Source organism: Acipenser ruthenus, chromosome 3 (assembly GCF_902713425.1).
Source record: "Acipenser ruthenus chromosome 3, fAciRut3.2 maternal haplotype, whole genome shotgun sequence".
Lineage (NCBI taxonomy): Eukaryota > Metazoa > Chordata > Actinopteri > Acipenseriformes > Acipenseridae > Acipenser > Acipenser ruthenus.
In genome coordinates, this window is record NC_081191.1 from 95,213,758 (window position 1) to 95,237,477 (window position 23,720).

The 23,720-nt window shown below is 39.0% G+C and overlaps 1 protein-coding gene and 1 pseudogene across 2 annotated transcripts in view; one reads left to right on the top strand and one right to left on the bottom strand.

Moving 5' to 3' along the window:
- Positions 1 to 6,648: 6,648 nt before the first annotated feature.
- On the top strand, positions 6,649 to 13,570 carry LOC117394576 (RING finger protein 32-like; annotated as a pseudogene).
- A 4,556-nt stretch (positions 13,571 to 18,126) lies between these two features.
- Positions 18,127 to 23,720, bottom strand: part of LOC117394431 (limb region 1 protein homolog) — a 55,347-nt gene continuing 49,753 nt past the window's right edge. Inside the window, exons 16-17 of one of the 2 annotated variants that reach the window (XM_033992702.3) lie at positions 19,198 to 19,359; positions 18,127 to 18,305 (exon numbers count right to left, since the gene is read on the bottom strand). In XM_033992702.3, the coding sequence (XP_033848593.1) occupies positions 18,226 to 18,305; positions 19,198 to 19,359 (242 nt within the window). In that variant the 3' untranslated portion in view covers positions 18,127 to 18,225. Of the gene's footprint in view, positions 18,306 to 19,197; positions 19,360 to 20,144; positions 20,224 to 23,720 lie in introns of those variants that run through there. The other variant, XM_059019132.1, reaches the window with a different exon arrangement.

Genomic DNA, 23,720 nt, shown 5'->3' on the forward strand with positions numbered 1-23,720 from the left:
CCTGTCGCTGGATTTCATTCGACTGACTTGACTGACTTCGTAAGAAGTACTGATCAATGCGAGGCCCTTGTCCCTTCTCCCTCAAGCATTTCATTCTCCCTTGATGAATCTTCAAACCCCTGACCGTTGTCACCTTGCTCCAGCCGCAGACACAAACCTGGAGTTCCATGTCTTTGTTAACTGCAGATCTTGAACTAGTCTTTTGTGAAGTACTCTCCATACTCATATCCGTTTCCGTTCCTAAGTCGTTAACCGTGTTGTCCAACGTTGAGTCATCTTCCGCCCCCGCTCTCGCAGACTCTAGGGGTATTTTTCTCTTTAATTTCTTAGAAGCCTTGGGCGGGTGTCTCCAGCATCCTGTAAACACAGAGCTGGATACTGCCGACAAGGGTAGCTAACCCTTACCAGCCCCAGTGGGGTCTCTTTCCTCCTGTCAGCTGTCTCTCCAGGCTGTCACAAGGTCTTTCCCTTGTTGCCAGCTGCACTATTCACAGCAGTCACTGGACGTATCCAGATCTTCATGATTTCCATTACACGAGAGTAGATGTTAAAACTTCATGCTGATTTGAACTCGGCTCTCGCCAAGATAAGCACCAACTAAGACGTAGCTTTACAGTAAACTAATGTGATCCATATGTGTCTCCCTCCATTTACGTTTCCTTCCATATGATGATGTAGATATCCTTCTGTCTGGTGTTAATGGCTGAAGTGTAATGCTGGCTCCAGGGATCAGCTTATTTTGCCTCCCTGGCGCATCAGCACACACAACGGCTGCGATGCTGGCTCCGGGGATCAACCAAAGTGCGGCCTCCCCAGCGCATCAGCATGACAACCGTCTGGATTGAGCTAAGTAGGGTACATCTCTGGGGTTTTCAAGTGGGCACCTTCCATCCTCAGTGTTTCGTCGACTAGCCCACGACACCTCAAGAGGGCTCGACGGTGATTCTGGCGTCCCAGCATCACCCCCCTCCGTCCCCCACTCAACTCAGCCCAGCTTACTTACCTGTCCCCAGCCAGAATCTTTCCGTCTCAACCACAGCCAGTTGCTGCTCCTCTCTGCTGCTTCAGATAAGTTCTTCACTGTGCGACGCAACTCTTGGCCACTGAATCCGACGTCTCTGAGAAACCGGGTTGTAGAGTGTGCCACAAATCCTCGACAACCCACTTCCACTGGGTAAACCCGAACTCTCCATCCTCGCTGTTCCGCTTCAGTGGCTAGTTGAGCATACCGCAGTTTCTTCCTCTCATACGCCTCATCTACAGCATCCTCCCATGGCACTGTTAACTCTACCAGGTGAACAAGGCGTGCTGATCCAGACCACAAGACAATATCTGGTCGAAGGTTAGTGGTGGCAATCTCAGGTGGAAAAATAAGCCGTTGACCAACATCTGCCAGCATTTTCCAGTCTCTAGCAGCTTCCAGTTGTCCTGGGCGAGGATTGGTTTTAACACCTTTTCTTGGTGGTTGCTCTCCTGGGCGGAGGAATGTTGTCTTTTGTGTGTAATGTTTTGATGGAACAGGTGGCAACTTATTGGTCATGTTACGCTTGTCTTCCAATGCTAAGGCCAAACATCGCAGCACCTGGTCATGGCGCCAAGTAAACCGTCCTTGGCTAAGAGCCACCTTACATCCTGTCAAAATGTGCCTTAATGTTGCAGGTGATGAACACAAAGGACATGAGGGATCCTCTCCTACCCAGAGGTTTAGGTTCTGTGGTGATGGGAGAACATCATATGTTGACCTGATGAGGAAACTGATCCTGCTCTGTTCCATTGACCATAGGTCTTGCCAGCCAATCTTGCGTTGTTCCACACTCTCCCATCTCATCCATTCTCCCTGTTTGGCCTGGGAAATGGCCTTTATACACCTCATCCTCTCCTCCTGCTTTTGCACCTCGTTGACTACCATCTTCCTCCTTTGAGCTGGGGCCGCCTTGTGCCATGTAGGAGGAGTTGAACTGAAACCAAGACCCCCTCTTCCATGCTGAACTTGCCCCATGATATCACCAATTCGAAGGGCAGCCTTTGCATCTTCCACAGCTTTCTTTGCCGCCCACTTTCTTCCAGTTTTCAACACAGGTGCTGCCTCCCTTACGCATTTATCGCGTGACTCTACTAATGTCATTTCCAGTCTGACCTTGGCGCACTTAAACTCCTCGGTTAGAGCAGAGACTGGTAGCTGCAGTATTCCTTTACCATAAAGTCCCACTCTGCTGAGGCAGCGTGGAACTCCCAACCATTTCCTGATGTATGAACTGATTAAAGCTTCCAGCTTCTCTACTGTTGTCAAAGAAACCTCGTACACAGTCAGTGGCCACAGCAACCTCGGCAGTAGACCAAACTGAAAGCACCAGAGTTTTAGTTTACCTGGTAGAGCGCAGCTGTCTATGCTCTTCAACCCTTCCACTGCTTGTTGTCTAACTTCTCCCACACGAACTGTGTCCTTTAGATCCCCGTCGTACCATCTCCCAAGACTCTTCACTGGCTTCTCAGACACTGTTGGTATTGCCTCACCATTAATGAAGAATGTTTTATCTACTACTTTGCCTTTAATTATAGAGATGCTCCTTGATTTAGTGGGCTTGAATTGCATTCGTGCCCATTCAATGTTATTGGTTAATTTGCCCAATAATCGATTAGTGCAGGCTACTGTTGTAGTCATGGTTGTCATGTCATCCATGTATGCTCGAATTGGTGGTAGTCGCATTCCAGAAGCCAAGCGCTCTCCTCCTACTACCCATTTTGATGCCCTAATGATTACTTCCATTGCCATGGTAAAAGCCAGTGGAGAAATGGTGCATCCTGCCATTATTCCAACCTCTAGGCATTGCCATGTAGTGCTGAATTCTGAAGTTGAAAAACTGAATTGCAAATCTCCAAAATAGGCTTTCACTAAATTTGTTATTGTCATCGGTACACTGAAAAAATCAAATGCTGCCCAAAGTAGTTCATGTGGCACTGAACCATATGCATTAGCCAAATCCAGGAATGTCACATGGAGCTCCTTCCTCTCCTTTTTAGCTGATTGAATTTGTTGCCAGATCACATTGATGTGTTCTAAGCAACCTGGGAAACCTGGAATGCCCGCTTTTTGTATTGAAGTGTCAATGAAGCAGTTCTTTAATAGGTAAGCTGACAATCTCTGAGCAATAATGCTGAAGAAAATCTTGCCTTCTACGTTTAATAGGGAAATGGGACGAAACTGACTGATGCTTGTAGAATCTTTTTCTTTAGGTATAAAGACTCCACCTGCTCGGCGCCAAGCTCTTGGTACAACCTGTTTTTCCCATGCCACTTTCATCAATTTCCACAGAATTCGTAGAACTCCTGAAGCACTCTTGTACACTCTGTACGGAACTCCATTAGGCCCTGGAGATGATGAAGCCCTTGCTTTTTTCACAGCTTGCTCTATTTCTTTCCACTTAGGTGCACAGTCCTCCATTTGGTATTCTGGTGGATTGATAGGTGGGATGTCTGACGGAACTGACATAGGCTCCTGCCTTTTTGAATCTGTATGTGTTTCCTCCAAATATCTCTCCAGCTCAACCTTAGATGCTTTTAGTGTGCCATTCTTCTCACTGGTGAATAACTTCTTTACAAATTTGAATGGGTCTTTATAAAAGTTCGCTCTCGCACGCTCCTTCTTTTTGTAGCGTTTCCGTAGGCGCTCAGCTCTGCGCAATGTTGCAAGCTTATCTTTTATGACCCTTTGTAAGAGATTGAGTCCCTCCTTCTGACTTTGTTCTGCTCTTCTCCATTGGTTCCTCAGCTGTCTCCTTTCTCTAACTAAGCGTTCAATCTCCTGCTGCCGTCTAGACTTTCCAGGAATAGTTTGTACTTTTTCCTTCCTTTTTTTAACTCCAAACCTCTCACTTCCATATGCGTAGATGATGTCCCCAAATTTATCCAGCTTCTTTTCAACTGTTCCACTTAATCTTTCCAATGCAACACAGAGATCTGTGTTTACTGTGTCCCATGCAGTTTTCTCACAAGCTCTTGGCCATTTAACTCCAGGCTTGTGCCCGTTGAGGTTCTTTTCTCTCTTATGCTGGTTTGTCTGACCGGGTTCACAAGGATCATTAGGTTCATCACTAACTGTGTCCATGCAAGTCCTCCTCACATCTATGACAGGGGTGCTGATATCCTGCGAACTGTGGTTTGCTTCCTGTCGCTGGATTTCATTCGACTGACTTGACTGACTTCGTAAGAAGTACTGATCAATGCGAGGCCCTTGTCCCTTCTCCCTCAAGCATTTCATTCTCCCTTGATGAATCTTCAAACCCCTGACCGTTGTCACCTTGCTCCAGCCGCAGACACAAACCTGGAGTTCCATGTCTTTGTATATATATAGGCGAACAACAAACATATACCAGATATCATGTTTTACAATAAAAATATGATGTCTGAAACATAGAATTCTTTTAAAACTACATATTTTAGACTATACCGTGAATTGATGTGCCTGGCACGTATTTGTTTTTATTAGCTACTCTCACTTTAAGTACAAATGTAATTTACAAAAAAAGCATTGTAATAAAGTAGCATTGAGTCTAATGTGCACTTTTGTTTTTAGGACATGAACCACTTTTGCTATTAGATATTGCTAGAATGGATCTTAATCCTAATCATTCAGAATCAAGGACGGTGCCAAATTCAAAACCTGCAATGCAAAAGGTACTTACTTACTTACTAACTAACTAACTAACTAACTAACTAACTAACTAACTATCTATCTATCTATCTATCACATACCTCAACATAGCATGCTATTATTTTCTATTATTGACAGTAAGAATGCTTCTATTTGCTATAACTATCTGTATTGAGAATAGACCATGTAGTACATGTATATGAAAACTGACAACGAACAACTTGTACTTAGGGTTGCCAACTTTACATTTTTTCAAAACTGGACATCACCACCACCAACAATGTACAGATTCCCTTAAAACTGGATGTCCCTTCCAAAACCGGACAGTTGGCATCCCTATTACAATGCAGGCACTGCCTCCTTCTCCGTTTGGCTCCAAGCAACATCTATCTGTACAGCGATGTGCTGAAAATAATTGAATAGCAGCATATATTAAATTATGTACCTATAAAAAGCTGAAATTGAGCTGCGCATCGTGGTGATGTCAATTTGTCCAGCTGTTTTGTTGTTTTAGCAACAGCAATTGCTAATTAAAGGCACCACTGTCACAGAGCCAGTGGTGGCCTTTTGGGTCTAAAACCGGACAGTTGGCAACCCTACTTGTACTGTACTTCTTTTTTTCTCTTAGGGAGCAGACTCCAAATGTAATGGTTTAGCTCTTACTGCTGTTGCATTGCAAGATCACATCTCAAGGAGCCTACAAATCCAGAATCTCTCACTTTCTGCTCCTCTAAAGAAAGGACACAGGAACCGATTGCACAGCTGTAAATCTGTTGATAAAAGTGTAATAAACCCATTGGTGGACACTGGGTTAAAAAACAGAAAGCTCCTGAAGAAGAGGTGCAATAGAAGAGATGAGAAAGAGTATGTGCTTGATCCAAGTCCTCCAGCAATGACACTGGGTAAGCAGCATTCCACACTCTACGATGACTGCATTGGATTTCAATGCTGAACATCCTTCACACTTTGTGTTACTTGATAGTTCCTGAGCCAAGAGACCTTCATAATTTATGTTACAGCATGACTTACTTTTCTGTCATGTGGAAGAAAGAAATAAGAGAACAGTTTATGATGCCAAATAACAAGGGTAGTTTCGAACAAATGAGACAATAAATGAAATGTACAGCTAGGACAAAAGTTTAGCTTCGTGTAGAATTGTAGGATTGACACATAATTTAAAAAATATATATATGAACATAATTTAGAAAGTTTTATTCGACATGATGTAATCAAAGTAATGATGTCGTACAAGTCTACCGGAAGCCAGAACACAGCAGTAGTACAGTATTTCATGTTCGATTTCGAAATGTTAATTTTTTTATTTGTCAGTTTTTTGTTAAGTATATGGAAAATTACAAAGCGGTATGTAATTCAGTATGTTAACGTATCATTTTATTCAACTTCAGAAGCACAATTTGTTAATTCTATAATGTGATGCAAAACCTTTGGCCATAGCTGTGTGATGAGAGCGAATTAATCCTAGTCAACAATCTCCCTCCCAACCTGTGAGGGCACAGTATAACAGGAACAGCGTGCCCCGGACTGGATGGTTTGGCAGTTCATTCCAGGGTCAGTCGAAAGTTGGCCATCCAGAAAGGGGACGGAGTCACAATACCAGAAGTCATCGCCTTAATGCAGTAGGTGATGTGTCAGTCATGGATTGGAGGATACGTGATTGCACTCGCTACCGAAGGAGGCGTGACTGAGGGTATATCAGGGGATGTGGCGAAGCAATCTGTGCCTTTGTTATGGTTACGGAAAGACCTGTAAAGGACATACGAACAAAAAAGAAACCGTGAGTTTTTTGTGTGTTGCTTTGCCTGTCTATTTAACTGCTATATTTGTCATTATAGAAGGCTAAACTGTGGGAGCTGTGGCTAAACAGCCAGCAATTAAACCCGGACTACACATCACCGTTGTGCACGTATAAACTTGTAAATCACCACTTTCATGAAGAGCACTCACTCTGGACTTGTGACCGTGTTATGTTTGTCTGTGTCTTGTTTAGTGTCTTATTATTTCAGGACTGAACCCCATGGTTTAACTGAGCGATACACATTGGTGTGTAGAGCCAGGTATTATTATTTAAGAGTTGCGAGCACACAACCCAGCCAAATAAAAGAGCTGCTTTTCACCGGGAACTATCTTGTGTCTGTTATTACTGAGCACTGCATCACCTTTACACCTGTGCACTGCAAACCACTTTGCCACAGCACCCCAAAAAGTAAAAGGTCTTCTTTTGTGCATGTGTTTCAGCTCAGAAAATGGGTCTGGTTGAAGCTCCTGCGATGCCTCTCACTGCAGACGACTGGGTTAAAGGAGAGGTCTGTGCAGCAAGGAGAGTCATCACAGCCTTGTGTGATTTGCAAAGAAGAATTTGGGCTTCAACAGCAGGTATTCACAACCTTTGTGTGCTTTTCACATCACAGTTTGGATCCTGCACTTATCAGACAGAAATTCAGTTCAGACTAATAATTATTTGTCTGGTTTCTAGATACAGATTGTGCACGACGGGGTGTCTTGTGATGATGCAGTGTATGGAGGATCAGAAATCAGTGCAGTTTTTATAGTTTCAACACTAGCTGCACAATATCATCAGCTTGCAAATACATATTTCACAGGTAGAAAAAGGTCATATTACTGCAAATTAAAAATGCTATTTTTTTCTATAGGTATTGCTGTCCTGTTCACATGTTTTTCACAGAGTAAGTTTTTTTTTTCTTTTTTTACAATTTAATTTTATCCTTGTGTGCATTTTACATGTTACTGTATCTATCAACTCCCTAGTCTAGTACATTGTATAAGGTTTGTAAATTAAGATAAATAGGTTATGTTTTAAGGATGAGACCAGACCATATTTCAAATTTTAACAATGTTTACCATTTATTAGTTCCAAATACCCCCATAACATTTTACATTGAACGTCATTGTTTAGACACAATACGTGCCACTAATATTAACAGATAGGCAATTGATTGGATTACCTTAACCCCTGGATAGACAGCCTCAGACTGATAGATCAATGGTCCTGATGATCCTGGACGTATTAAAAGCTTCTCTGTGTCTGTGTCGCCTCTATGCCTGGTATTTATACTATAGTAAGCTTAGAACATACATGACTATAGTTTGCTTTTGTTATCTTGCTAATTATCAATAGAAATGAGTTATTCAACTGTTACTCCATTCAGGTGCAACCAACCACTAACTACTTTATTGTACAAGGTTACTGTGGTTGTTTTCCATATTTTTCTTACCCATACATTTCTGCACATGCTTTATCATTCTAAGCTACGTTACCTTAGCAAATACTTATGCCAAAGTCACCTCCACAAACTGGTTTAACATTACCAACACATTTTCACTACAATGGTGCATGTCAGCTGGTCTGGGCCTCATTATTGCAGTTCACACCTTGTACTTTACCTGCTTGCCAGCTGCACCCTTATTAAATGGGGAAGGTTTGAAGTGAAGATAACGGAATAGGATGAACTTCTCCAATTCTAAGGTGCTCATCCAGGATAACTATTGGAAAGAGGTGACTTTTTTGCATTGCAAATCATTTCCCTTATAAAAGTTGCCCATAGTAAAAGCATATCAAAGTCTAATAAACCACAGTGAAAACATGGTAGAACATAGGTCATTATTGCAAATAGCGAGGTATGAGAAAGCATAGTAATAAACATGGCAAACCGGGGAAAACTATGGTAAATGCATAGTATAACCATGTGAAAAGCATGGGAAAACTGCAAAAATACTGTGGTAAATTTTTATAAGGGTTTACAAGTACAAACAAACGTAACGGTGACTGGTTTTGAAGTACACAGTAAAATTGTAGGTTGGGCATCTGTATATGTTATTGACATGAACATGAATGCTTGTTGATGAACATAACAAATACATCTTTTCTTCAGTAAAAGGACAAAAAACTGGGATCATTCAAGACCCAACTTGACAAAGTTTTGATTTCAACCAGCTACTAGGAACCAGACGAGCACTGATGGGCCAAATGGCACCTCTCATTTGAAAACGTTTTTATGTTCTAAAAATCTGTACCGGTACCAAAATGTTAATAAAGACTAATCCTGTGCTGGAGACATCATTGTGACAAGAGAGAAGAACATAAGAACGTTTACAAAATGAGAGGAGGCCATTCAGCCCATCTTGCTCGTTTGGTTGTTAGTTGATCCCAGAATATCATCAAGCAGCTTCTTGAAGGATCCCAGGGTGTCAGCTTCAACAACATTACATGCAAGTAATCAGCAGAAAAGAAACAAAAGTAAAACATAATGAAAAATTACTAAAGAGGTTGAAATGTGTGTGTGTCAGGTTTGTTTACAGGCATTTGAGAGGTTTTCAGGGAAGAAGACATGCCCCATGTGTCGGAAAGAGCTGTACGAGACCAGAGTCATACATGATGGGGCGCGGCCGTACAAAACCAAGTGTGCAACCAGGTAGGGCATTACATTGCACTTGATGACAATGTCGATCTTAAAAGAAATGCCTGTCTATTTGTTTTTTACCTATTTTCTTTGTTTTCTTAGAATTCAAGCATGCTGGCGTGCATATATTGTACGTAAATGGTATTCACACTTGAGAAAAACAGTACCACCAAAAGATACAAAATTAAGAAAAAACTTCTTTGAACAAAACGTAAGACACATTTTATGCATACGATTCAATACTGTGGCATTTAAACTCCTGTACGATGATTATCAAAACAAGTATTCATGCTACTGAATCATTAAATAAATACAACACTTACTAAAACTAGAGGAAATATTGGTTCTCTTAACTGTATTGAGGGAACATACAAGCAATGTTTCATTTTGAAGTTGGATATAGATTGGTTTCCCACTGTGGGGCGATTCACTGCTCCTCATAACTAAAGGGATCTCTGGAAAATGGAAGAAAGCATTGCCATTACCTTAAAGAGTGAGCAGCTTTCAAATTACATTACATTACATGCATGCATTTATCACGACTTTCATTTTATTAGAGGCACATATATCAGATAAAAAACATAAGTTAGGCCTACATTTTAGAATGTATCATAATAACCTAATGCAGAGCTCACAAATTGCTGTTAGTGATGGAATGCCCTTTACGGTGAGATGTTATCAATTCAAATTCAGAATTCAGTACAGTTACAGTACATAGATTACGTTTTTATAATCAATTAATAATGCATAGCGAATGAGTAATGTTTGTCTGATATGGGATACAAGATACTGAATACTAGAGTCTTCTGAAGCTGTTTACATGGTTGCAGCTGGTTACACTTTACAACAGCTTGGTTAATGTGAGAATAATGCAGGGTTACATCTAAAGCAACCATTAGCATTGATTCACTGTGAAATTCCCTTTAAGTAACTTACTGGTTTCTAAAATATCTGTCATCAATTTTAGACCAAATGATCCATTGTTGTTAAATATATCTCAGTTTCAAACAGCACTGTAAGAAATTCCCTCAGTTACCCTGGTTTGGAGCAATTTGTCTGCTAGCCAGAAGCCACTTTCAACCTTGAGTACTTCACAGCACAGACTTACTGACAACTGTCATTGAAACATGTATTTTAGTCTCCAGGCTAGGAATTCAGTAACTGTCCCTTGCAGTCACTTTTTCTTGCCATGTTCACAATCATAACCACCTAAAGATTTAAAGAATGTCGGTAGTCAGAACTTGATTTGAAGATATTTAAACATTATTCATCCACTTTTTTTTATTATTATTTCTTTTTTTTTGGGGGGGGGGGGGGGGGGGGGGAGTTGTATTGAAATTAGCCAGGCCAGAATCAGGTTTCGTAACCTGGCAAGGACACTTACCCTTGCTCTTCTTCTAAACTGTCCCATGGCCCTGGGGTTATTAATATCCATGGTGTGGACAGGACCTCTGCTGAGTCCCCTACAGTACACTGTGCTAGGGCATTGCTTTGGGTACTTAGGGAAAAAAAAAAAAGAGTTCTGCCGCTGCATCAGCACAATATATCTGAACTTATTTGATGTTCACAGGTCCTTTGTTACCATCATGGTGAGACCGCAGAGGAATTGCTAACCTTTTTTTAACTGAACTAAACTTTTTACATTGGGAAAAGGTTAAATGGTTTGGATGGTGCCGGACTATGTTTTATTGGATTGGTGGTGATACAGTAGTCTTTCCCATTAATCTATTTGGGTTCCTTAATTCAGATCAAAGGGGTCCAAAATGTCATTTGAAGCGTTATGCTAATAACATATAACCAAAGTGTACTGAAGGCGAAGTGTCATCTACAGCCCACTGGAACACGTCTTTGATCTTTATCTATAAACTTTGCTTGCGCATGTCACATAATTGCAGTCCAGTCATTTATTGCAGCAATTAAATCTATTCAGATACATCACAATATCCTCAACTGCGTTTGCTGTATTGACAGTTCTTTGAGGAGGCAGTTGGAGTCATTTGTAAGAATGATGCGGTTGACTGTGGCTTTTCCCACATGACTTCTCCAGCAATTTTCATTTAGATCTCGCCAAACAAAATAATGGTCCTGAGGTTTGCTTAGTTGGCAGACTTCCTTTATCACACAGAGATGGCAAACATTCTGTTGCTAACTTGCAGTGGCACCAAGGAGCAGGGTTTGGAGGATATTAAACAAGTACAAGCTTATCAGTCGATTCACTGATATGCTGTAAATTCCAGCCTTTTCATTTTACTCTTCAGGCCTTACCATAAGTCAACACATTAGTAGGCAATTTGCTGACATTAAGATGGATCGCTTAAAAAACGTTCCCCTTCCCCCACCATGCTGGACAAAGTTCACCTGGAAACTTGTGTTTGGACAACTGTACCGTAGGTAATCATATTCTTTTTTTAATTTATTTTTTAATTATTGTCAGTTGTGTAACTGAGATGAAACTGAGTTGATTGTAAACGCTTGTCTGATGTGTCGGCTCATTCCTCAATAGGCGATTCCTGTTTGTTAACATGGCTAATGTTGTTTCTTTAGTTAGTGTGTATTTCAAACTAGGTACACTATCTGGCCACAAGTAATTGCATAAACAAAGACTGCATTTAAAAGAAAACATTTAAAAGTGAACTGTATATTTAAAACCAAACAGCATGCAGTAAACGCTTTTAGATCATTCATTACTTTGTGTTCTTTACACAGGTGTTCATGTTGTTCAGCTTTTCTTTGTTAAAATGTTTTTTTACATAAAATCTAAAGGAATAAGACGCAATGGAAGCCAATAACATTATGCTGTCTAATATATTGTTTTTTACAGTGGTATGCTATTTTATGTTTTATCATTTCAGCTCCAAGAAATGAACGATAGCAACATTGATACCAACATTGATGAGTTCCTCTCTGAAATAGACAACTCTGTGGCATCAAGTAAAGGTGTTCTACACCAGTTTGAGAAAGAGTGTGGGTCGGAAATCTCTGAGGAAACATGGGAGGAAATACAGCTAAAGGTGTGTTACTGTTTTTAATTTGGAATTGTATTAGTTACACAAAAGGGTGAACAGATTTGCTTTTACCCTTTCAGGACCTCAAGGTCCCGTCTTATCTTAGCGACGTACGTTAACATATGCACCCAGAAATCACGTTGGAACCTCATGGGACTCCTAGGTCCCAGTCTGAGATACTGTGTAAATATGTAAAAAAATGTTGTCCTGTTCTCATGTAAAATTTATTTTAACCCCGAAAGGGTTAAAACACTATGGACAATATCGTATGCAAAGCTTAAGGACATGGGAATTTGTACAGTCAACACATACTTGTTTAATATGTATTTTACTAATAAAAAAGTGAGAAGAAATCCAGCATTTATTTTTGTGTCATCTGATACCAACCACAACCATTGCCCCATACAGGCAAAACTGTACCTTTTCCAGCCTTGTTTTAGAAAGGTCAAGTGCTCTGTGGTTATTAAGAAACGTTGTCTAAGACTGTGGGATGTTTACCAAAGAATCCACACGAAAGCTCACATCATTAATGATGCAAACATTTCAATATTAGAGCGGTCAAGTAGTGTTTCATTGGAATGTACAGCCTTTGAGTTAATAGTTCAAAGCCGGTACCTGGTACCTCACAGCTAATAACTTAGCATGTAACAAAATATGACAATTACTTATAAATGATGAAAGGTGAGCAAAACTACAGCTCTGTTAATATGCACCACTCAGAAAAGATTTGGTACAGTAAAATAAAGATCTGCATTGTGTAATTTGAATGAGCAATGTCAGATGTTAATCCAGTGCCATAATATGCATGTTTTAATATTCCTTTTCGTGTTTTCTATGGAGGAGGAAGTATTACGTGCTAAATACAAGTCTTTCAGCATTATGATGGCCTATCAGATCCACTGGGAACAGTGTACAAGCAATTGAATTGTTATCTACACTCTGGAATAATGTGTATTTTTAAATTCACAGTACAATACTTTTTAAATTTTAAATCATGTTGTTTTGTTTCAGGCTGTATTGCGGGAGACCAGCGATTGCCCGATTTGTATCACCCCACTGTGTCACATCAGCAGCATCTTACACCCAATTACATCAAGTGATAATGATACACACCTTTCTTTGCGACAGACTGTGCTTTTATCTTGCGCACACGTTTTCCACCACAACTGTCTAAAGGCCTTTGAAGACTTCTGTGTAGACGAGAGGCATATCTGCCCTTTATGCAGGTCTTTGTACCAGAAAATGATTATCTGAAAGTAGCAACTACTGCTAAAACAAGGTATTCCTAAAGCAAATACACAATATGTAGCTGGGTGTGCAATAATTGTCCAACAGTTACATTAACATTGTTAGAGGCATCTTTCTTTATTTATTTATTTTTTTTTTTTTTTTAAGGGAGATCATATAATACACCTTCAAATTGATTATACAAATACAACTCCTTTGGTTTGATCACTGGTTAGTTATTAAGGAATTCCAGGCGATGTCTCCAATTGCACATAAAGTACACAGCCAGTCTAACAGTAACTTTCACTCTGTTTTGTAAAGTAGGCCTTGAGGCGGTTGTGGCTATAGGGGTGACCGCTTTGTTAGCATATTCCTCTCAACTGATATGATCACTGGCACTTAACAGATTATTCTAACAGACACATTCTTGTAATTGGTAACAGCTTTTCCTTTCAGTCACTGTGACTTTGTGAGATGTCAGTCCCTTGAGGTTACAACAGCTGTCTCCATGCACAGAATTGCAGGGATACGCAGCTACACTGCAAACACTCATTCAGTGTTTACTTATCTGTAAATCTCATACATTTGTGTTTGTGTGTGTTGGGAGGAGTAAGGGGCATTTAAATTGGCACATTGCTAATTAAAGAAAGCTCAAAAATAAGATTTAATGCAAAAAAGTTTGACTTTAGTATTCTATGTTCTGTGATCTATATAGTGTTTATTTCCCTTGTGAAGATGGCCGTAAACAACCCATATGCCCCATGCATGTATTATCTGACAGATCATCTAGTACCCGTGTTCTATGTATCTTTTAACATACCCAGCATAATCAAAAGAACACAACACATTCACCATTCATCAAATGTATTGTAAACTGAAAAAGTACAATGTAAATTCATACAATCTTTACAAAACTGTTCTATAAAAAAAAACAAAAAACAAAAAAAAAAACAACAACATTCACATTTACAAGTGACATGCAGAAACATCACCAGCTGCATAACCAACAGGCTGTTCCCTTGACTTCGGGTGTTATAAATGGTAAAATACTGTAAGGCAACCAAAACTTTTCATGAGCTCAGAATACTCCCTGTGCATCCATTGCAAGCGGTGAATAGGAAACAGATTTATTACATTATGTTCAACGTGTCTGCCTACTCTAAAGTGAAAAAATAGAAAGCATGCTACTTTAAAATGACAATAAAAAAGTAATACGCTGCAAATTTATGTTCCCTTGGGTTTAGGGTCATTAGTTATTCAATCTGTAAAAAAATAAAGAAGCCAGTGTTCTAAATAAAGTGCTCATTTTGCAAGAGTGACACACTTAACAAGTACTAACTTAATGTACACTACGGATATTTTGAACAAAGGGAAATTATATGTATTATGATTTAGACAACATAGAGTCATGATGTACAAAAAAAATGAATAACTTGTTCCACTCACTATTAAATAAATAAAAAATAATACATTTGGGGGGCAAAAATTCAACAAATCTTGTGACTGGTCAATTGAGATCCTGGGCTCCTCCTACAGCAAAGTGTGGTTTCACTTCTATGTAACTAGCGTAGGCAATGGAATGTATCCATTTTGGTCAGTGCTACTTCGTCACAGTATTGTTAAGCCACATAACTGAACCATGAGGTCTGTTGTTTGGCATTTTTAGAAGTCAAAGTTATTTGCATCCACAACCTGCCCTGTTGGAAATGAATTTTACAAATAAGAGAAATAAAAGAGTACAGAGCATGGCACTAAATCATTCTACTACTGCTAAAGACTAAATGAACTACATATTCAAACGCATAATAGTAAATATTCTGCATACATCATGTACAGGTATACAACAATATGATGTACGTATTGTGGATCCCTACAATAAGGACCAGTGAATGATACATGTTTAAATGTGTGCTCTGAAGTACTTCATTATTTGGGGTTTACTACCCTCCCCTCCCCAATTTTAGAATGGGGAAGCTGTTTCTCAGAAAATGTGTTCCTTGTAAGAATTAAAGTATTTCAGAGTAAGAAGCTAGTCGTCAAGCCTTCATTTTACCGTACAATTCACATTCCAATTCCACGCACAGTCTTAGGTGTATAAAAAGCTTGATCATGTACGGGACTGCATGTCTACTCTAATTTCTGCTAGCTACTGTGAGGAAAACCAGCCTTGTATGTAGAGCAGGGGCTTGTCCCTTGTGTTGTCATTCAATTGAAAACAACATGTCACGTGTCCTTATCGACAGATCAATGTGTGCTGTAAAGCTAAATTACCCGAATTCCAACTACTGAATTGTGTCAAATAATTACTACTGAAATACCACTTTTAAATGAACACTGAAATAAGAAGTGTGAGATAGTACGCAAAACGCATGACCCCCAACCCACCCTTTTTAAGCAAAGCCAGCTGAATCTGTTTTAAGACATCTTTTTCAGATGAGGGTATTTATCAACTACTGAAAATTGCTGTTGAATAGTAACTAGAAGCGCTTACAGTGAATCTGTTGTTAAACACACACACACTCATAGGACAACGGAAAAACCTTACAACAAACTAGCAATGTCCTCTTCATAAGGCATATTGAGGTGTCTGATTTGAAACTCAAAAAGAACACAGCATACTGTTATTTACACATTTAAACATGAAATGATGTTACCTGGACAGTTATCCCAGAGGTCCCTAGCTTAATCTGTAACCCATTTGAACAATTTCTGATGAGGATATTAATAAACTTCATGAAATCGTATAATAAATGCAACTATTGAATGTGTGAAACAGCAAACCCCTGGTTTCACCACGACTAGCAATCAGGATTTTCAAACGCATGTTGCCACACACTAGCTTAGCAGAACCCACTGGCCGCATAAACCCTTTCTGTACTATATCATGCCACAAGCAGCTAAAGGGCAATAAGTCACATCTAAAGGGTGTGCATATAAACTATTCAATACAACAATGCTAATGCCCCCCTCTAAACTGTATATTTGGACTATTTTATCCAGTGTTTTAAATTTCTGCACATTACAAACTGGTGTAAAATACTTAACATACTAATTACAGTTCTTAGTCAGTCACAGTGGTGCTTTTAAGATAGAGTAAAAAAAAAAAACATAAAGTATTGTTGTTTTGTAACATAACACATTTAAAATATTAAACAGGACTAACCTTTCATGACCTTATACTTTTTTATTTTGGTTCCATTTACCTAACATGTGAATTGTCAAGTCGCATGACTTATCCAGCATTGCAGTGTCCCTATACTGTACTCTGCAACCACAATCAGCGCTCAGGTTGTGTGGATCAAGGCTCTATCCAGAATAGCTCCACTTAGCCCCAGGCCAGCCCAATGCCGGAGCAAAGCTATCAATGTTCTATTAAATCCTGTTTCTCATCTGATCCCACAGAGTAGGTGCTGTCTGCAATGTTGCCTATAGCGAGAGCTTTGCTGTGACCTGTGATCAGGACTTTCTGTACTTTACTTGCCTGAGCAGGAAAAAAAAAAAAAAAAAAAAACCTGGCCAAGCATGGCTTAAAAATATATAGCTGCAGCGACAGTTGTGCTTTCGTTAAAAAGATGGTGTAGTGAGGTATGTTCACCTTTCAGTTAAATCTGTTAGGTCTTTTTTTACCAGCAAGAATGTAAAATACATTTGAAATCCTTATTTCAACATGCATTATGTAGCTGCATTTCTACTACGGAACAGTTGTTCTGTTTAAAAAAAAAGACAAATTCTCCCAAATTACTCTTTTTTTAATTATTATTTTAATTCTCAATAGATTAATTTTATTTTCCATAATCAATATAGCGCCCATGAAAGGTGCTGGAAACTGCAAGCCTCTTTCCTCAAGTGACTGCTCTGGAGGGAGAGGACGCTCTGGTCACCAAGCTCATCCAATCATCGAACTCTGAGAGCCTTTTCATTTTCCAGAGCCAATAGAACAGTGGTTTTGTGATGTTGACAGCTGTCCACTAAAAGCTAGGCTGAAACCACAAAAACTCAGTTCACAGATATCTAGCAGTCATCAGATGGTAGTGGACTTCATTCACTACCAAGCTTAGGTGAACTCAACTAAAGGCTTTAAATGTGAATATGGATCTGCTGAGCCACCCAGCTCTGTGTGCTGTCCTTTATAAGTGAAGGTTTACAAACTGCAGCATGCGATTAGAATAAAACCGGCATTAGCATAACATCAACCTCATTGGCAACTTATATAGAGGCAGTTCTGCAGAGCTGGAAATGTATAGCTGCGTTTTAAACACAAGAAAAAAACATCTGTGTTAAACAGAGAGATTTTCTTTTTAAAATAGCTGTTAAAATATATATATATATATATATATATATATATATATATATATATTTTTTTTTTTTTTCCTGAGATACAAATGCAACTGGCCTAAAAAAAAAAAAAAAGTGTCAAGCTGCCAATGAAAACTGTGATTAATGGTTGTCTTTGGCAACCTCCAATATCTGTTGATGAACAAATTACAAGAGGATTACCTGAAGAAGTGCCCTATCTTGTTTGTTAAAAAAATCCTGTGATCTTGTAGGTAAAAAAGATGAAGGTTATCTGCTGGAGTTACAACCCATTGCCCCCGAACCCAGGGCTCGTGCATATTCTGCAGACTGCACAGACTCATATTTTGCATTGGGTGTGGATCTGTCAATTCAGCCACTTTCTACTGGATTAATGACCCTCTGGAATCAGGGAAGAATCCGCTCATCATTACTGGCAACATACTTGTGAACAGGCTCAGGTCTTTCAAATGTATGCCAGACACAATTGTACTTCTGTGGGGGGGGGGGGGAGGGGGGGGGGAGGGGATATACAGATTATCATGTGTCATGAGGTGGAAGCTTTCCCTTCTCGTATTCAGTCCTTGTTGATTATTTACTGGTCGTATTTTCACAGTGATTTCTGATGCCTGTTTGCAGAATGCTTTTCTGGTTCCCTTGTGTTATTTGATAGGTGTAATTTATCTAGACCTGGGTAAGAAGAAAAAAACAACAAACAATGGAATTAAATATGATTTTAACCGTGTGGGTTTAAAACGCTTTGGCCTTTAAAAGTAAATTCATTTATAGGTCTCCTTGCATCCGACTACATGGACTTGTTAGAACAAGCTTTAAAAGTCTTTTTTGCTGCCACATCTACGGCAGAAGAATATTACTTCCAACACAATTGAGTCAGTTTACGTAGTTCAGGTCTGACAGGAATTAACATTCTACACCTTCCTGGTGTGATTTCACATCATTCGAGAGAGCAGACACATTGATTTATCCCACAATAGTTTTCAGAGTTAGTCAAGAGTTTTTAAAAAAACACTGTAGTTTTTTTAAAAAGCCTGACTCAATTCATGAATTCAAGATAGTAATTATACACCCTGGTTAACGCTACATTTTTGTCTGCTCAGTTTATTTAAGTGAGTGTTATACTTCTTATACCTGATTTTGCGAGAGACTTGTTACATATGTATTAGTAATATACCCTGGTATCTCTGAAAAGATCATCATCTCCTGTTTAAAAAATATGCTAAATATTTGAATGAGCAAGACATCTCAAGTAGAATGGTACCCTGAAATGTTCTCCTTTTTTCTAGGAAAGCAGTAAAACTGGGGATGGGGAGTTTGTTGCTGGATAACTTCACTCTGACTACTTGCTCACTAAATATCGGTATCCCTGAATATATATATATATATCTATTTTGAACTACAGTATTTTAATTTCTAGCTGGCATAACTTTACCATAGCATTTTAGCAGCTTTATATATGAGCAAAAGGTAAATCGGTTGGAGCTGGATTTTACTATTCTGTGACTCCAGCCGAATCTTTGTAATAATGTGATTAAATACAGCAAGCTGTACCACAGAGCTTTACCTAATGCTTTCAGAAGCTCTTCCCGCACAGCTGAGGTAAACTTTCTGACCAGACACAGTGTCGTCACAACAGCAAACAGTATGTTGTAAGACAAGACGATGTAGAAATTTCCCAACCAATTGAATCTCCCAAAGTCACCCAGGAGATCAAACCTGGTTATACCTGGAAAACATAAGCCGAGACAACACATGTATCAAACAGGGTATAGCACGACAGTTTGAAGGTGTTTGTTACATCTGCATCAGTAACCTTGATGAAGCATTGACTTCCAATATACACAAATACTCTCATTAGGCCATAAATCTATAAATCTTTGAAATTCCTCTCATAACTCACATGCTGAACAGATGTAGGATGGACATTAAAAACAATTGTCAAAACCACAAATCACAAACATAATTAATACAAATAAATTACCTTCTCATACATTGGGGGAAAAAAAAAAAAACTAAAAAATAAAACTAAAAACAAATGTCATCTTGTATAGCACCTTATACCATAAAGGGGCCAGGCATATTGATTGTACATATCCATTATATACTACAGGTCCACCTACAAATATTGATAGGTGAGTGGGTCACGTGTGTGTCTGTAGCTCTGGTTGGGTGCTTGTTACAGAAAGCATGCACACTAAGAGCACGCAGAGTTGTCAGCAAGCTGTACCATCCTACTTGGATACCTGGACAAAGAGTATTAATGGAAAGAAAGGCCTAAAATAACAAGTATGTTAGTAACACAGCTGTCAATACAAGATTAGAGAAATCAGTATCGTTAATAAGTGTGGCAGATGTACAAGTCACACGAGCAGGCATCTCATTACATAACTTGTATAATAACTTGTGCTAAAGCATTTTATAAAAATGTGTGACATACAGTATTTTTAATATCCACCACTATATCTCCAATTGCAGGGGCACAGAAGGGCACACTACATCTAAAATATTTACCAGATTATGAGCGGACAGACATGGTTATCCCCAAGCATGTTGAATGTGCTAATTAAGGAACAGCTTCCGTCTATATCCTCTTTAGAAAGAAAAGAAGAAAAAATGCCCCCATTGGGCTTGTCATTTCATTCACCAGTGTGGACAGGTATAAAAAAAACTAAGCACAGCAACTACCTTTGATGAATTAACAAGAAAAGAATGACAAAAAAATGCTGTGGTCTTTTAAACAAAAAGAAAAGAGCAACTTGATAAATGTACTAAAATGAAGGAAAAAAACACATGGGAGTTGCCTACCTTCTCCAAATATGTGTGGGAAGAACAAATTAACCCTGACCTTTATTCATGATAAAAAAAGTGTTGACTACCGTTTAATAACTCATTACTTACAAAGGTCACTGGAATAATACCACAACATAGCCAGACTTCAGCTGGGGCCTTCATTCTGCATGCCAGTACTTCTATTCACTTAATCGTGGTGTCTCATAAAACAGAGAAACCAGATATAATAGAAGAGCACTTGTGCAAACTGGGAACATTTACTAACCACACCTAACACACCACAAGCCTCCATGGAACCAGCCTCCTTCAAATACACCTGGGTCACCTTTCCATTTACATATTTCAAACTCAAACAATAAGCAAGCACAATCTTGTTGCTCACAATAGCTCAATGGGATTCTCTCTCTGCCTCCTTTTTCTGACTTTGTAATACGCATAAACTCATTTCCGGCACCATTAACCCTTTCAATCCTGGCGGGACCTCAAGGTCCCACCTTATCTTAGCGCCGTGTGTTAACATATACCTTCGGAAATCACGTTGGAACCTCACGGGACTCCTAGGTCCCAGTCTGAGATAGTGTATAACTACTTGTGTAAAAAAAAATATATATATATATACAAACATTTCCTGCTCTCATGTTTATTCTTCAGCTCTGCAAAAATAATTCAGGACTGAAGGCCTGCCCTTTTAATAATCAGGGAGGATTGCTGGTGAAATCGTTTCAAGATGGTTTCAATCAGCAATCTCTGTACAGGTCACATCAGGGAGAAATAAAATACATTAGAACTAAACATTGATGGTAGAGGGGATGGTATAGTCTACTCCAGCTTCCCAGCTCTGGTGTAAAGACAACCTGTTGGGCAATATTTAAGCTTTAATGACCATTGAGGAGGTGTCTAAGTGGCAGATAATGACCTAAGGGGGTGGTTGGGCTGTTAACAACCCTTATGTCATTATTATTATTATTATTATTATTATTATTATTATTATTATTATTATTATTATTTATTTCTTAGCAGACGCCCTTATCCAGGGCGACTTACAATCGTAAGCAAATACATTTCAAGTGTTACAATACAAGTAATACAATAAGAGCAAGAAATACAATAACTACAATTATCTGCCAGTTAGTGACTGACACGGAGACACATTAACGCTATTATAAACCATATTATTGCAATAGTTTGGGCAAGTTAACCCCCTTTCACACAATTTTAAAGCTTTAAAAAAAGGGTTTTAACTAAATATTCTTTATGATTTATAGAGCCTCTGAAACACTCATGTGATTAAGTCAGTTGAATGAAGAAATCCTTGCTGAAAGAGTGGATACTGACACATTAACGCCTTTCTCCCAGCACTCTTCACAAGAGAAAATGGCTGAACACCTGAGTTAACAGAAAATGAATTTCAAAACCTACTACAAAAAAAAAAAGATGCTCCAAACATGGTGACTTAAATGTCACTGTTTTCTGAAATTCAAACAAATTAAACTCTGTTAACTATATGGTATGAACTTTTTTCATACCATTATTTATTTATTTACTTATGCTGTATCGGCTATATTTAAACAAAACATATAACATTGTATTTACTATCCAACCTTGCCTCACTTATTTTCTTGACTGATTTATATATTAAATATGTACTGCAGACTCAGCCACAGTGGAAAATTAAATGCCCCTCGGGAAGACTATTGTTACCTGCAGGGTGCAATGCCCTCATACAGCCATGACCTGGTGATTTTCTAGCTCAGCAGTGGAGAGGAAGGATGTGTACTGCAGTTGCACAAATTGAATGATTTGTAAATCCCACTTCCATACTTATTTTGCCCATCATCTTCCCAAGGATATTTCCCTCACAGGCCTGTTTTTATACGGCAGGAGTTCAAACGTCAATCGCAGGTGTGGAGGGATGTTTTGGGTTTGAAGTAAAAACAGCAGGGGCTTTAAGCAATCTAGGCAATCACAAATATGTATTTTCTAGGTCTGGAACAATGCAGTATTTCTTAAGATTTCTTACATAGTACATATTCCCCTGTAGTTGTTTTGTTTCAATTGTTTTTTTTTTTCATTAAACAAAATGGTGAGAAGTTTCATTCAGTTTTCTTTTCTCGGATACAATTCCAATCGGAGGACTCATTGCCCAAAAAGGTTTTTAAAATGGATTGATACTGCTTGTTAATACACAGTAATGAGGCTTTTTGTTCACACTAGTGGGCGTTCACTGGTAGATAATGACCTGTTAGGTTTATAATGTGAAGTATGCGGCAGTCCATCGAGCGCGATATCATTTTCATACCAAATAGATCCCAGAGCAACAGTTCAACCCAAAAAAAAAGAAACCGGACCATTGACATCCACGGATGAAAAGAGGATCTCTCTTTTGTATTTTATCAGAAGGATAGCTCTTTTAATACTGCAACTTCCAAACTTCATGTTGGGGTTTTGCCAGACTGAGTAGATCCTCAATTTAGAACCATCTGTCTTGGAGGATAATATGCTGCTTGCTGAGCTATCAACACCCTGTTGTGCTGTATTTATTTATGCTGGGTTATTCTAGAGTCTGGTCTGTCAATTTGCAGTGCTACTGTATGGCTATACATGCTTTTACTTATTACAGCAATACCTTCCACTTATATACTTGAGGTACTTGCAATACATGCAATTATAAACCTCACCTCATCTGTAGGATGAGAATAATTAACTACTGGGAACGGAGCACTTTCCAGCTAAGCTGTTCTAACTAAACAGAAATATACAGGCAGTAAAGATGATTACACACACAAAAAATGATCATCTATACATGCTCCGGGGGGTTAATCCACTGCAACTGACTGCAAGTCCAGCAGCAGAAGAAACACGTTCTGAGGGCACCATGAACCGTGCGGTTATAATTTGCCTCAAAGGCACACAGTATTTCAGCTCCACAAAAGTCATTCATTTGAGAAATCCTGCACCTTCAACAAAACCTATTGGCAGCATGTCTTCAGTTATCATAGTGCACAAAAGCTCAGTTCATTTCTGAGCCCGGGTTGTGCCGCATCTACGGAATTTTCAGAAACAAATGTTGTCAGCGTTGTATGCTTACTGTCATCTTTATTTCCTGTTGAAACACATGGGTGCTTAAGTTTCAAATGATTTAGTATTGTTCCAGTGCTGTTTGAATAAGTAAGTTCTGCATTACATAATTTACATTTAGCACACATTTCTTTAACTTTTTCGAAATGATTCCACACGCAGCTCCTTTTCAAACGATCCATGTTAGCTAGTAGCTGGATTCTCCTTCTCGTCCACGCG